Source organism: Lathamus discolor, chromosome 6 (genome assembly GCF_037157495.1).
Source record: "Lathamus discolor isolate bLatDis1 chromosome 6, bLatDis1.hap1, whole genome shotgun sequence".
NCBI lineage: Eukaryota > Metazoa > Chordata > Aves > Psittaciformes > Psittacidae > Lathamus > Lathamus discolor.
Window position 1 is genome coordinate 5,334,929 of NC_088889.1, and position 14,657 is coordinate 5,349,585.

At 51.2% G+C, this 14,657-nt stretch overlaps 1 protein-coding gene across 1 annotated transcript in view; it reads left to right on the plus strand.

Annotated features, from left to right (window-relative positions):
- Window positions 1-1,600: 1,600 nt before the first annotated feature.
- HSD17B12 (hydroxysteroid 17-beta dehydrogenase 12) overlaps window positions 1,601-14,657 on the plus strand; it is a 94,532-nt gene continuing 81,475 nt past the window's right edge. Inside the window, 3 exon segments of the mRNA XM_065685902.1 lie at window positions 1,601-1,675; window positions 1,678-1,859; window positions 1,861-2,033. Coding sequence (XP_065541974.1) covers window positions 1,601-1,675; window positions 1,678-1,859; window positions 1,861-2,033 — 430 coding nt within the window.

Genomic DNA, 14,657 nt, shown 5'->3' on the forward strand with positions numbered 1-14,657 from the left:
TGTTTTCGTTGACTGTCTTGTTCCCCTTTGCACTTAATGATCCTTCATTTGTACTCTCAGGGCACACAGCTCATTGTATCGGGCAGTTCATGTCATACAAGTGCCTAGGTTCTCAATAAGAGCTTTGAGTTTGCACCAGTCTGTGTAAGTGCATCCGCATGGCACTGTAGTCTGATTGGGACCTTGGGGTGCTCAGGGTGCTTCTTACCTGTTGTATGTGCAGTAGCACCTAATACAGGCTCTTCCCAAGGGAAAAAGTAATCCCTTTGAGGGATTTAATCCTCCTTTGAGAAGCTCGTGGCCTGTGAAGCAGGTGAAAGGGACATGGAATGGGACAAGGAGAGATAAATTGTAGATAGCTGTAAATCCATTCAGTTTACAGCATTCTGAAGGGGTGGAATCAGCTCCACTCCTGTGGAGACCCCCCTGCAGTCCTGATCCAGCCCTGGGGCAGCAGCACAAGAGCGACGTGGAGCTGCTGGAGTGAGTCCAGAGGAGGCCACGGAGATGCTGCGAGGGCTGGAGCAGCTCTGCTCTGGAGCCAGGCTGAGAGAGCTGGGCTGGGGCAGCCTGGATAAGAGAAGGCTCCTGAAGGGGAGACCTCAGAGCAGCTCCAGTGCCTAAAGGGGATACAGGAAACCTGGAGAGGGGCTTTGGACAAGGGCCTGTAGGGACAGGCCAAGGGGAATGGCTTGAACCTGCCAGAGGGGAGACTGAGCTGAGCTCTTAGGCAGAAGCTCTTCCCTGTGAGGGTGCTGAGGCGCTGGCACAGGGTGCCCAGAGAAGCTGTGGCTGCCCCATCCCTGGCAGTGCTCAAGGCCAGGTTGGACACAGGGGCTTGGAGCAAGCTGCTCCAGTGGAAGGGGTCCCTGCCCATGGTAGGGGTTGGAGCTGGATGAGCTTTAAGCTCCCTTCCAGCACAAACCAGGCTGGGATTTCTCAGGCAGAGAGAGGAAAGGCAGCGCATGGAACCCCCTCCATGCCGCCTGTCACTGAGCACTCAGATGGGGATGAGTCTCCACAAAACCCCATCCGGAGGAGGTTCCCTGCTGCTTGTAACAAGATCCTTGTCAAATAAACCCTATAAAAGGCTGGCTCTGGAGAAAGATGTCGACGCTGGTTGCAAAAGTCCCCTCTTAAAGCCACCCGTCTCCTCCAGCCCCACAACTGCTGGGCTTTCATTGACCCACTCCCTGCTCCAGGCTGCCCTTCATCTTCCACATTCCTGAGGCATTTCCGTCCTTCCAGCCTCCACTGGGAGCTGTGTCTGTGCTTCACCGCCCTATATCCGTGCCTCAGCCCCTGCCCCTATTCCCTGCCCCTATTCCCATCTCCAGCCCCTATTCCCATCTCCAGCCCCTATTCCCGTCCCCATTCCCGGTTCCACCTCTGCTCCAGCCCCCGCACTGCAGGCGGGGGGGGGGGGGAACCCGTGGACGTATTCAGCTGCGAGGCGGAGCCTCAGCATTTTATGAATGGGCTCATATGACGTCAACGAGGGCGGCAAGAGGGCCCCCGTCTTCCACCAATCCTGCGCGCCTCCCCGGCGGCAAGACCAATCAGAGCACGAGAACCGTGTGACGGCCATCCCCACCGCCCAATGGCTGCAAGAGAGCGGTGCCAACCACGTGGTGCGCAGGCCGCAAGTAGTACGGGGGCGTGCGGCCGCTCGGCTCCCTGCCCCCCCCCCCCTCCTTTCCGGCGTGGCGCGGCCGCGCGAGCGGGCGGGGTCGGCCGCGTTGCCTGGTTACCGCGTGATTGACGGGCCCCTCAGCCAATGGCAGCGCGGCGGGGGCGGGCGCCGTGACGCCTGCGGGCCGGCGGTGGCCGGGAGGGCTCAGTGCGGCCGCGGCTCCTCTGCAGCATGGTGGGGCCGGTTGCGCTGCCGCCCGCCGCGCTGCTCTGCTGGGTGGGCGCGCTGGGCACGGCCTGCGCCGCCGCGCTCGCCTCCTACCGCCTGCTGGCGGCCTTCCGCGTCTGGGTGCTGCGCAGCGGCGCCGCCGCCGTGGGGCCGGCGCTGGGCGCCTGGGCAGGTGAGTGCGCGTCCGGCCCGGCGGTGAGGAGCCGGAGCCGGAGCCGGAGAAGGAGGCGGAGCCGGAGCCGGGGCCGGGGGCTGGCTGGGGCGGGCGCGGCTCGGGCCGAGCGGGGCCCGCGGGGCCGCTCCCGGCCGCCGTTTCCCGCGGGGCCGGTCTTGGCGCGCCCGCCCCCTCCGCGCGGGCCGCGCACCTCATCGCTGACGTCACGCGCCCCCCCCCCCCCCCACCGCGGAGGAGCGGGGCTCCCCCCCCCCCCCCCCCCCCCCCAGTTCCACCTCCGCCCCAACCCCGTCACCGCGGCACCGACCAGCCCGGGCCGCGGGTTCGAGACCGCTGTCAGACGAGAGCCGGGGCCGCTGCGAACGGCGGAAGCGGGGATGGGGCCGGGAGCGGGGCGGTGTGGAAGTTGTGCCCGGGTCGTGGTGCTGGCGAGGGCGCTTCGGGAGCGGGTCAAAGCACCAGTGGCCGTCAGTGGAGAAAGGGGTGATGAGCGGCGGTCCGGAGACCGGTTACAGCATCCCAGGGTGCAGGGCTGGAAGTGCGGCACGGGGTGCTGGGAGGGCTCCGGCAGGGCTGCATGGCGATAACTTTACTCGGTTCTCCGTTTCCCCGAGGTGGGAATTGTGCTGGGAACAGTCGTTTCGTCCGTCTTAGTCTGACACTGGTGTCTCGTTAATGAGTGATGAGGAATTAGCAATTGCTTCTCTGTCAGAGTGACAGATGAGGCCAAGAGGATTCTCAGACCCGTTCCTGCCAAAGGCAGCGGGAAGGGAAAGTCCAGGGTCTGGTTGGGAGCTGATAAAATGGGCCTTCAATGTAGCTGCGGAGTGGAAGAGGTGCGAGTTGAGAGGTGAGGTGGTGGTTCCAAAGGTCCTTCCCTCGGGGAGCAGGAGGGCATCGAGTGCTGAGGCTGCAGCCGGTTCCGGGTGCAGCAGCCACCAGTGAGCTGGGGTAATGGATGTGGTTCCCCTCACAGCAGCCTTCCAGTGTCTGAAGGGGGCCTATAGGGATGCTGGGGAGGGACTCTTCGTCAGGGACTGTAGTGACAGGACAAGGGGTAATGGGTTAAAACTTAAACAGGGGAAGTTTAGATTGGATATAAGGAAGAAGTTCTTTCCTGTTAGGGTGGTGAGGCACTGGAATGGGTTGCCCAGGGAGGCTGTGAGTGCTCCATCCCTGGGGGTGTTCAAGGCCAGGTTGGATGAAGCCTTGGGTGGGATGGTTTAGTGTGAGGTGTCCCTGCCCATGGCAGGGGGGTTGGAACTGGTTGATCTTGAGGTCCTTTCCAACCCTAACTATTCTATGATTCTATGATTCTATAACCCTCAACAGGCGACACAGAACTCGTATGGGAACACAAGGTTGGGTGATTGAATGAGTGGGATGCTGGTGAACCAGCAGTGCTGTTGGCAGCATCACCCCAGAGCGTGCCATGGGTCCTGCATGCATAGGCTTGAAATGCAGCAGCAATGCTGTGGGCAAGTGGCAGTGTTACATAGAGGTGATTAGAGCCCATGTCTTTCAGCTAGAGAAAAGGTGTGCCAGTTAAAAGATAAGGGTGGCACAGGGGACCCAAGGCCTCTTTGACTTCCTAATGTTGGTTTTGAACATGTTGCCGTATTATCAGTTGCCCGCTGACCCGTGGTGCATCACAGAAGTCTTGGTGGCCGCTTCAGTTTGTTCTGCATTGTTTCAAGCACGGGAGTTCGCAGTGCTTGAGTAACCACTCTGTGGTTCTGTGTAATACCAGCGTATTGCTGGAACCACAGGCTGCAGGCAACGGATCTTCCCTCAGCCACGTCCTCAAGCATCCCATGAACAGAGAGCTGTGATGAGAATGTCCTCTGTCGCTTCCCTACAAGCAGCAGGCCGTTGTGTGCGGCTTACAGACATTCCTGTTCCCCTGTGCCATGATCACGATGTTCAAGGCATGGAGGAGCATTGGCAGTCCAGCTGAATTCCCTGTGCTTGTTACTCCTGCTCTGAAGTGGGAGCTCTGCTGCGGCATCCAGGAGGATGGAGAAACAGGATGATGGTGTCTGCTAACTTAGACCTGAGCTGTCACTGTATGAAGAAATGTGCCCATCATCAGGTTGCTCTTGCATGGGTTTCTCCGTCTGAATAAGCACAGAGGTGGTTTGCCTTCAGGTGCTTTGTGGCAATAGGCTGGGGAGGCTCTCTATTGCCTTTTCTCTTGGGAAGAAGGATGGAGGCGGTTGCAGATACATTGGGTAACCCTGAGAACTGGCAAATCACTAAATTATACTGTAGGAAGAAGAGCATCTCCTCCCTCTTCCTCTTTGAAAACCCAACGGGTTCGATGCTAATGAACCGCTGTGATTACTGTGACAATGCATTCTGTCTACTGCACAACTAGAAAGCAACTTTCCAGCAGCTCCAAAGCCCCTTTTTGTGAGGGATCCTTAGTGCTCTTTAACTCTTCCCCGCACATCTGGAAATGAGTTGCAAATTCGTGCTTTCTCGGTGAGTTTTCGATTGCATCTGTGCAATCGCTTCTAAGCTCTAACCTCACTGGTGTTTAGAAGGAAGGGATGGATGCGAGGTTGAGGAAGAACTCTGCGAACCCGTAATGTACTCTAAGAAATTAGATTTGTACTACTTTAAATAGCAGCTGCTTTGGCAAAAGGGTGTGTTTTTAATATGGTAACACACGTGCGGGTCTTTATGCAGCTTTCCTGGTTGTCTCTCCCCGTAACTCGCATCTGGCTTGGTTTCGGGTACCATACAATGGTGGAGGCTGGGGGGATGTTCTGAAGTGGGATGTTTGGGTGCATCTTGAGAGAGGATGCAGTGTCAGGGTCAAGCGCTCTGTGCCTCATGACCTGGTAGGAGGAGATAGGGATAGCAGGTCCCTTGCTTGGAAAACAATTGAGTTAAATAAACCACAGGCTTGATAGGAGCGGGGGGTAAGGAGTCGTTCTGAAATCACCAAGCATGCAGCAAAGATGTGGCTGCTCCCCTGCCTTGCTCTGCACAGGCAGCACTGGTTTGTGATCCCTAAGGGTATTCCCTTAGGTCGGATGAGGGTGTCCTATCCTCCCGTTGATGGTGGTGGCAGACAGCCACTTTGCCTCTCTGCCATCGACAGTTTGGTGTGTTCTGGATTGTGTCTGGAGCAGGGAACCTTCTGCTGCTGTCACAGCTCCCGTTTGGAGAGTTGCCCAATCTCCTATTTTAGGAAGCCGCCTCCTTTTTCTGGAGAAGATGAATTTGTTTTTGTGGCCCTTTCCCTGCAGAAACCTGGCGAAATGAAGTAAAATCCTTTGGTAATTCAGGCTGGGAGGGACCTCAGAACCCCCTGCTCAGAGCAGGGTCAGATGTGAGGTCAGACCGGTTTGGTACATGCAAATAATTGATGTTGTATATTCAAGGTGCACTGACATTGCAAGCTGGAGTGATCTAATAGAATCATGGAATGGTTTGGGTTGGAAAGGACCTGAAGATCATCCAGTTCCTGCCCCCCTGCCATGGGCAGGGACACCTCACACTAAACCATGTCCCCAAGGCTCTGTCCAACCTGGCCTTGAACACCCCCAGGGATGGAGCATTCACAGCCTCCCTGGGCAACCCATTCCAGGGCCTCACCACCCTCACAGTAAAGAACTTCTTCCTTATATCTAACCTGATCTTCCCCTGTTTGAGTTTAAACCCATCACCCCTTGTCCTGTCACTGCAGTCCCTGATGAAGAGACCCTGATACTCTAAAACTTCGAACGTCTTGGTCATATCGGCTACTTCAACTGTGATTTCTTACTTCCTGCAAATATTTGAATGAGAAATACTTCTCCCCCTAATTTGCTGTAACTGAAGTGATGTTTTACCTGGAAACGGAGTTCGTTGTGACCATGTGTTTGGCCAGATGACACTCAAAGTAAAATCCTGTTTGCTTTCAAGCCTCAGAGTGGCTTAGAAAAGCATCCCCCACCTCTTCCCCCGTGCCTTTGATACAGGCATGGTTGAATAATCGTACATTTAGTGATTACAGAATGCCTGATAGCGATGATGCTTTCTCATGTGGTGAATACAGCTGTACAGTTGTATTGGGGCCAACAAATGTTTGGGAAGATCAGCTTGCCTTAATTAAGCTGCTTGGAGTTTATTCACTAGCATGCAAAAATAACCAAATCTGGGCAATTTGCTCTAGATTCCTTAAAAAAGAATCTCTAAGAGGTCATTAATCAGGATGGTGCTCTCCACTGCTTCCAACTTGAATTTGGTTCTACACAAAACCCCCCTATTCAGCCTTAAACCGTGCTTTTCCTGTGTAAATGCCTAACAATAGGCTCTTTCATGAGCAGCAAGGCTGGGTGAACACTCTCTGCCTGTTCTTGTTGGCTGCTTTTACTTACCATGGGTTACATTTGAGTGTGTATAGTCCAGCCTCTGAAAATAGCAATCTGCATCCCCGGGCCACTAAGGGGAGGCATGGAAATGAATGTAACTGGGTACACAAGCAGTGGAGTAGATACTTATTTGTGTCTCTGTGGTCAGGTCCTTTAAAAGCTAAGAATATGTGGGGTGATTCCCAGACTTACTGACTAGGGAGGTTGGGGTAGTAACAAGGTCTAAATGAGACCTTAACAATAGTCTTACTGGGTGAATCAAGTGTGATGCTTATGTGAAGAGGAAGTATGTAACAGTCCTTACAGCGTATGGCAGGCCTTCTAACAGCCTTCCAGTATGTAAAGGAGGCCTACAAGAAACATAGAGAGGGACTTTGGATAAGAGCCTGTAGGGACAGGACAAGGGGAATGGCTTTAAGCTGCCCAAGGGGAGACTGAGATGAGCTCTTAGGCAGAAGCTCTTCCCTGTGAGGGTGCTGAGGCGCTGGCACAGGGTGCCCAGAGAAGCTGTGGCTGCCCCATCCCTGGCAGTGTTCAAGGCCAGGTTGGACACAGGGGCTTGGAGCAAGCTGCTCCAGTGGAAGGTGTCCCTGCCCGTGGCAGGGTTTGGCGCTGGATGAGCTTTAAGGTCCCTTCCAACCCAAAGCATCCCATGATTCCAAATGAGAAGCTGGGTTTTGTGCTTGTAAATTGTTTGGGTTAGACTCCATCTATGGCATTATGCTTCCTGTGATCCCTGGAAACAGCATCTTTTAAACCAGACCCGCATCCTTATGGTGTTTTTGAAGCAACCTTAATGCAATAAGTCAGGTGGTAAATGCTTTTAATGACAATTTAAGACCTCTGTTAAAATGCCATTCACTTTAGTGCTGACCAGGTGCTAACTTGTTGATGACTTCTAGGAGCTTTCACAAGCGATGTCATTTCTCAGGCTCCGTAGCATCACTGAGTAGTCATCACCCGAAGGCTTTCTTGTTTCTGCAAGTAAGTTACAGTCCCTGTTGCACAAGTGAGCGTAGTCCTGCTTTGCAGGTGTTTGGCAATGTGCAATCATAGTTGACAGATCGTGTCACAAATCACTGGTACAGATTAGAGCAGCCAACCCAGTGCAATGTGTGGTGAGGTGTTTCAGCCTCCCTCAGCGCTACTGGCTCTGCAGGATGTGAGAGGAGAGGCTCTGCACAAATCCCTGTTTTCCCTGCGCGTTGAGCTTTGGGGAGAGTTTTGGTTATGTCTTGTTCTTTAGCTGAATCACTTACTCAGGGATTTATCATCCCAAGAACTTCACATCTATGGCAAGGGATTTCTTGTTCTCAATTCTGGGTGCTACACAGACACCTTTATACTCGCATGAGATAAAGCGTGGTGTTTCAACCCAAAACCTAATGCTCAGAACATGTGATAACATGCTAGCTAGCTTTTAGCTCTTCATCACGACAGCTCAAGTCAAGCTTGCAGGCTGACCTTGGCACATCTGCTTTCTTGTATGGCTGTTTGCAAAGCCCTGAAGGGTTACTGCACTGAAATGTGGCACTGGGAGCGATCTGGTGCAAGTGTCCTAATCCTGTCTGATCTTCCCAGAAGTGCTGTGCTCAGTGTGTGTGGCTTGTTCTTTTCCCACTTTAAATGTAAGGTTTCCCAGTGTCCATCCTACATTTTCTCTGGTGACAAAACACAGCTTGCACTGTGTGGTGTTTCAGTGGGCTGCAACTCCTGAGACCTTGAAGTTCTTAGTGAGTCCCTAGTATCTTTTATGCAGGCTGCTGCTACTAACGTATCTTAACAGTTTTGCTTCCTGGACAGTATAAAGGAGTGAACAATACTGTGTTTTATCCTACTTTTGTGCTTCTTGGTTGCTTCTTTTAGGTGTTTTCCTTAGCACATGATGTTATTGACTGTTTAAACGGACTGCTTAGTAGGGTTGCTCAACACTTGCTGCATTAAACAGTGCACTCGGTGATCAGAAGAGGAGAGGGAGAACAAATGCTTACAGCCCAGAAGTCCAGATTCCCATCTCCAGTTCTGCTGCACCCCTGTTGATGGGCTTCAGCACTTGGTTTCTGGCTTGTTAGCATCTGTTGAGACTAAATGTGTATGTGCAGGCACCACCAACCTCAGCATCAACCAGGCTCAGAACCTCCAGCTCTGGGGGTTCTGACACTTCCATTTTCCCGTTCTTTTAGAGATGCTTTTCACTTTTCAAGTGAAATTCTGGATGGAAGAGTTCAGTAATGCAGAGCTGGTATCACTGGGGAACTTGAATTGGAATATGAGCAGGCTTTGCCACGTTTATCTGCAGGAACAGAGGTGCATGTGAGGGATAGTTAAATGCTGTAGTACGGTCTCTTTACCTCCCCTAAACCCCAAAGCTAACTGTGATTGGAGGATGATCCTTTAAGGTCCTTTCCAACCAAACTGCTCTATGATTCTGTGCTGTTTGCATTAAGGTAAAAGTAGTCTCTTGCTCCACATTCTTTATATAGCTTTGGCCCGTGTACTTCCTTTCGGGAAGAGTACCTGTGAGGATCCCTGATGAAAGGCCGTGTGTCGGAGCGAGGAACACAGAAGTGTCTCCAGCAAAGAAGTCCAAGTGGAACTGTGCTGGGTGTTGGAGCCAGTTGGGTAAATGCACTCCTGTGTAAGGAACAAGTGAGCCGGCAGATGGCCCTGAGGGTGCGAGGGCAGCGCTGATAGTGGGGCCTGGGGGAAACTGCAGTAGTTTACTACGTGGGAGTTGTGTTTTCTGGTAGGTGAGTGGAACATGTTGCTGTTCTTGGTCTCGTGAGTGTTTTCATTACTAATCCGTGGAGTGGGACAACATCTCTGCTACAGAAGGGGTGATAGGAAGAAAATATCTTTCCTAATTATCCGAACAGAAATGCCAGATGTGATTCTTTAGGCTTGTATATGAACACAAATGTGGGATGAAGAGCCTAGCTGGTGGGTAGAGCATCTCATGGTGTGTTGGGCTTGCATGGTTTAATCACTTGCCTAATTAGATTTAGGGTTGCTGCTTCTAACTTCAGATGACTTCTGTTGCTCACTTACTGATAGGCTTTAGGAAATGCGCATTCCTAAAGCAAACCACTTCAGGCTGAGTACGTTAAATAGCCCGAATTCTAGCATTTTCAGAGGTTCACTTCCTTCCCCTATAGTACATGGAATTGAACACAAGGATTCTGCCTTGAATCTTCCATTTTTTGGCTCCTGATTATTTAACCTTAATGTAGTGTTTGTGTTGAATCTGTACAACTTCCCAGATTCCTGGAGCTGAAGTCTAGAGCAGCGCACCATCACCCACTGGGTGAGTCATTAGCGAAGCTGGAATCCTGATCCACAATATCGGCTTCTCCTGCTAACACTGGCGAGGAGCTATATGCAGAATTTCCTACCGAGCTTTTAATGTACTCCCCTGCCCTCAGCAACAGATGGAGACACCTAAAATCCTGGGGTTTGGTTGTAGGTTTTGGAAGAAACGGCTTGTGTAGCGGTTCTTAAAGCTGGAGATGAGAGGCCCTTCCATTAGGGAGATGGTGCCTGTCCCTTTGTTCCTTGTTCCTTTTTATGTCACCCCCTGCTTCTTTCTCTCCTGAGGGTTCTCTTGGGTTTCTCTCATGACTCAGTTGCTTGTCTGCAAGAGGGTAGCTCAGGTTGAGGCCTGGGCTGTGTAGGTGCAGTACTCACTGTCTGGGTGGCTGTACAGGTTTGGGTTTGGTTGTTTGGAGTTTTCCTTATGTTTTTCTCCTTCCTGTTTTCTCCTCTTGAGTAATCATGAGCCATGGTGTCCTTGGAGGGTGCGTTACTTCAGTCACGCCAGTACCCAAGGGACACCTGCAGTGCTTGAGGAGCTCTTCACTTAGTGGACAAGGATGAGCAGGGGTGAGGAGCTCGGCTCTAGGGATGTTGATCACAAAGGTTTTCCAAAGGATTTTCATGTGTATTACAAGGCTACAGCGTTTCTCCCTTTCTGCTTCAGTGGTGCCCAGAGGACACTTCTGTGGTCCCCAGAGAAGGGGAATGGGAGATGTGGGATAAGCTCAGTGGGGGTTTTGTTGTTGATAGGAAGAAGCTGCTGTGTCGAGACTAAAGAGTCTGGTCTCCTTCCGAAGTGCCTAGTCCCTACTTCAGGGTGCAGAGGCTTTTGGAGCTGGGTGCATATAGGTACGGAAAACAGAAGACAAGAACAATCAGTGTGACTGCTGCTACCTAGCCAGTGCTTCCTTAAGCTTGCATGTGGCTCTTTACTACTGCATCCTTTTCCAGCAAATCCCAGTTTCATGTTCCTCATCTGTGTGCAGCCAATCTGTTCCTCTGACTCTCCCCTCTTATCTCTTCTGAAGCATCTAGTTGACCTGTTTCCCATGGGCTTTGGACCCTCTGCTTCCTTCCCCACAATTCTTATCCTGCCAGTCTTGAAGATGTGTATGTGCCCAGTATTCCTGGTGCCTGATTCCCGTCTGCCTCAAGAGCTTTCTATCTCCAGAGTGTGACTGAGGAGAGGTGATTCAGCACAGCCGATGAGTCAGATTGCTAACAGGAGGGAGAAGCAGCAATCAGGAGGATAGGGCAGTAAAGGATCACTGCACTGCTCGAAGAAGCTGCTACCCTGTCAGTAGTTCAACAGGGATTACAGTTAGGATATCTTGGTGTTTGTTCCTGTCCTCAGATGTCCTGCTTGTCCAACTCGGTGTTCATCTGGAGTGGCAGAAAGGGATGTGTGTTCTGATCAACTTAGTTGTGCTGCAAGGCAAGTTACCTGTCCTAATACAAGCTCTCTTCTTCAGACTCTTTGTCTTGGTAGTCCCAGTTCTGTCTTCAGATCTGTGTCAGAACTTTGGGGCTCTGCAGCTTTGCGTTGGTTCCTGGGTTCTGATCTGAGATCCTCCATTTCCTGCTCTGGTTCTTCTCCTTTGCTATTTTTGCCAGTTCTATCCATGGTCTGAGTGTTGAGTCCAACCTCTAGGGCTTCATTCAAGTTCCTTGGCACTGGAGTCGGTTTACTGCCTCTCTTACGTGATGTCAGTTGATAAATGAGAAGCCATCAATCACAAGAAGACTGGGTGTAGGGATTTAGATCATGGCTTTATGACCTATTTGCTGTGGGGAGAGAAGAAAGTAGATGCAGAACTCTTCTGCTTTGTTCCTCGTTGTGCTGGCACTGGTGTCTTGTTGTGCAGTGATCTCATTAAGGAGGCTGCCCTGCAGAAAATTAATTACTTTTGGCTATTTATGTTCCCTGGACTGCTTTGCTGTGGGTCAAATGAGTTCCAGTGCTGGTGCAACAGAAGGGAAACTCAGCGGTACTATGAAGCTGTATGTTGAGGATACAGTGAAGCCCAGTGGTCACCTTCTGTTGCTCCAAGACCAGGCTGCTGCCAAAAGAATTGCTTCTGTTCTAGATGCTGGCTGCGAGCTCTCACTGCTTCATTTATGTTGCCTCTAGTCAATGGTGTGAGGGAGGTATGCTCACTAGCATGGTTGACAACTTAACCCTGCAAAGAAAGACTAGCTGTGGGGTTAGCTGGATCAGCTCACTGATTTGCCTGCAAAGCAAGTGGTGAAGAGATGCTGCGGAAGCTGCTAGGGATGGATGGATGGGCGATACCCTGCAGCTGTGCTGGCTGAAACTGAGCCTGAAGCTTCAGGAGGAGCCTGTTGTCAGTTCTGTTGCTTGGCCTCATCTTGCTGGGCTATTCCAAAACCTTGTTCTGCTTGGTTCCATGCAGAACTCATGGAACTGATGAGTGTCATCTGTGCAGTGTTGTGGGTATGTTGAGAGGCTTGTTCATGAGTTTCAGAGTACAGTTTTGGAGGTCCTTGCTAACAAGTTCTGACAAGCTCCTTTTTGAAGACTAGGATAATGGTTTTGTATTGATTTACTAGTTAGGAAGTGTATTTTCAGAAGTAAAACTTTCCCCCGTCCCTTACGCAGTAGCTTTAGTACCCTTTGTGTCCTTGTGGCCTTATCCTTGGGGACAGACCAAGTTGTATTTGGCTATATTTAAAACTCATTCTGGTAACGGAAATCTCGGTGCGTTACAGTGTTTGGAAACGAGGGGTGTGTGTGGGGTGGGTGGGTAGAAATCTGTTCATCCGGAAGTCATTTTGACTAAAATCTCTTGGCTTACAAAGAAAGAGGTGGATTTTTCAAGCTGCCAGCTCTGCACAATCGGGGTAAGATCGCATCCCATCTGGATTTGTCACTTCAGTTGCTGGTTGTGGTCAGGATTAAAGTGTAGACGTTCTGCTGTGAAACACTGCCTTGCCAACGTATGAAAAGAATGGGTTTATTCAGAGAAACGCTAGTGTGATGTACCAGTATAGACTAGCTCAGTCACTGTTAGCGAGCTTTGGATTGAAACCATGTCTTTTAATACACACTAATTAGAACTTCTGTTCTTGCAGCTTTGCTTTTTTTTGCTTCTTAAGCTTCCTTTGAGCACAAAATATGTATAAAGGAAGTAGATCTGAATAAGAATATATTTTACTTTATTGTATAAATGCATTTCCTTTAAATAGCCTTTACTGTAGAAGTTGGTTTGTATTTTCATTTTTAAAGCCTTATTTTTGGGGGGAATTCCTAGTATGACATGCATCTAAGGAAGGGACGGTGATCATAACTTTTAATGCTCGGTCTTGTCCTGCATATGGTATTACTAGCTGGGGATTTCCTGCAGCCTGAAGTTTTGTCCTTATGCCTAAATCTTGGAGCAGTGATCGTGTTCTTAAAGCATCTGGGTGTTTTATTTTGCTCCTTAAGGTACCAAGATCTGTCTATGCAGAGGTGCTAAAGGCAGCCTCCTATGCTCTTCTGAGGATGGCTTCTGTGTCTGGCTTCTAGAGGAGGGTTTATGCGGAGATGGAAGTCCAATAGCAGGTCCTCCAGTCCCAATCAGAGAGGAGTTGAGGGAGCAACCTTTTCTCTTGTTTCTTCCTCTAGTGGAAGCTGTCAAACCTTCTGAATCAGAAGGTCCTTGGGAAGTTCCCAGGCACAGCTACAGATTGGGTAGAGAAGAGATTCAGAGCAGCCCTGTGGAGAAGGACTTGGGGGTGCTGGTCGATGAGAAAATGAACATGAGCCGGCTTCAGTGTGCGCTCGCAGCCCAGAAAGCCAACCGTATCCTGGGCTGCATCAAAAGGAGCGTGACCAGCAGGTCGAAGGAGGTGATCCTGCCCCTCTACTCTGCTCTTGTGAGACCTCACCTGGAGCATTGTGTGCAGTTCTGGTGTCCTCAACATAAAAAGGACATGGAACTGCTGGAACAAGTCCAGAGGAGGCCACGAGGATGATCAGGGACTGGAGCACCTCCCGTATGAAGACAGGCTGAGGAAGTTGGGGCTGTTCAGCCTGGAGAAGAGAAGGCTGCATGGAGACCTCAGAGCAGCCTTCCAGTATCTGAAGGGGGGCTATAGGGATGGTGGGGAGGGACTCTTCATTAGGGACTGTAGTGATAGCACAAGGGGTAACAGGCTCAAACTTTAACAGGGGAAGTTCAGATTGGATATGAAGAGGAAGTTCTTTCCTGTGAGGGTGGTGAGGCACTGGAATGGGTTGCCCAAGGAAGCTGTGAATGCTCCATCCCTGGCAGTGTTCAAGGCCAGGCTGGACAGAGCCTTGGGTGAGATGGTTTAGTGTGAGGTGTCCCTGCCCATGGCAGGGGGGTTGGAACTGGATGATCTTAAGGTCCTTTCCAACCTGAACCATTCTATGATTCTAAGTTGGGATAGGAGGGTTGCAAGGGTGAGGTGTCGAAAAGGGGGAAAGCAGCAAATAGAAGAAGGATTGGGGTTGGAGGTTTATAAAGTCAATTAGGGAGCAACCTATTGTGGGTTCTACTTTCCAGAGCATCCAGGCAGCTGGTGGATGCTGTTCTGCCTTTCCGGCATCACATCCTGTCAAAGAGTGTTGCTGGGAATTCCTCTGAGCTGCTTTTTTCCTGAGCCATGGCTGGTCAGCTTGCTTGGGACGAGCTGAAGACTCCTGTCACCACTTGCTTGCTTTAGGCTCTGAATACCAAAAGGCACTGAGGACATAGCAGTGTAGACCTTGGAAGGAGCTTGTGGTGGATCTTGATGGTCGAGGTGTGCTGCATTCACTTTGGAACAGGGTATGTGCTGAGGACATGGTGGGTAGTGCAGTGTCTGCCAGTGCTCCCTGATGGCAACAGGGCTCTGGGGACCTGAAATTTGCAGGATCCTTGTGTCTGCCTCTGTCCTGCTGCCTTGGCTGTGGGATGTATGGACCTGGGGACACACG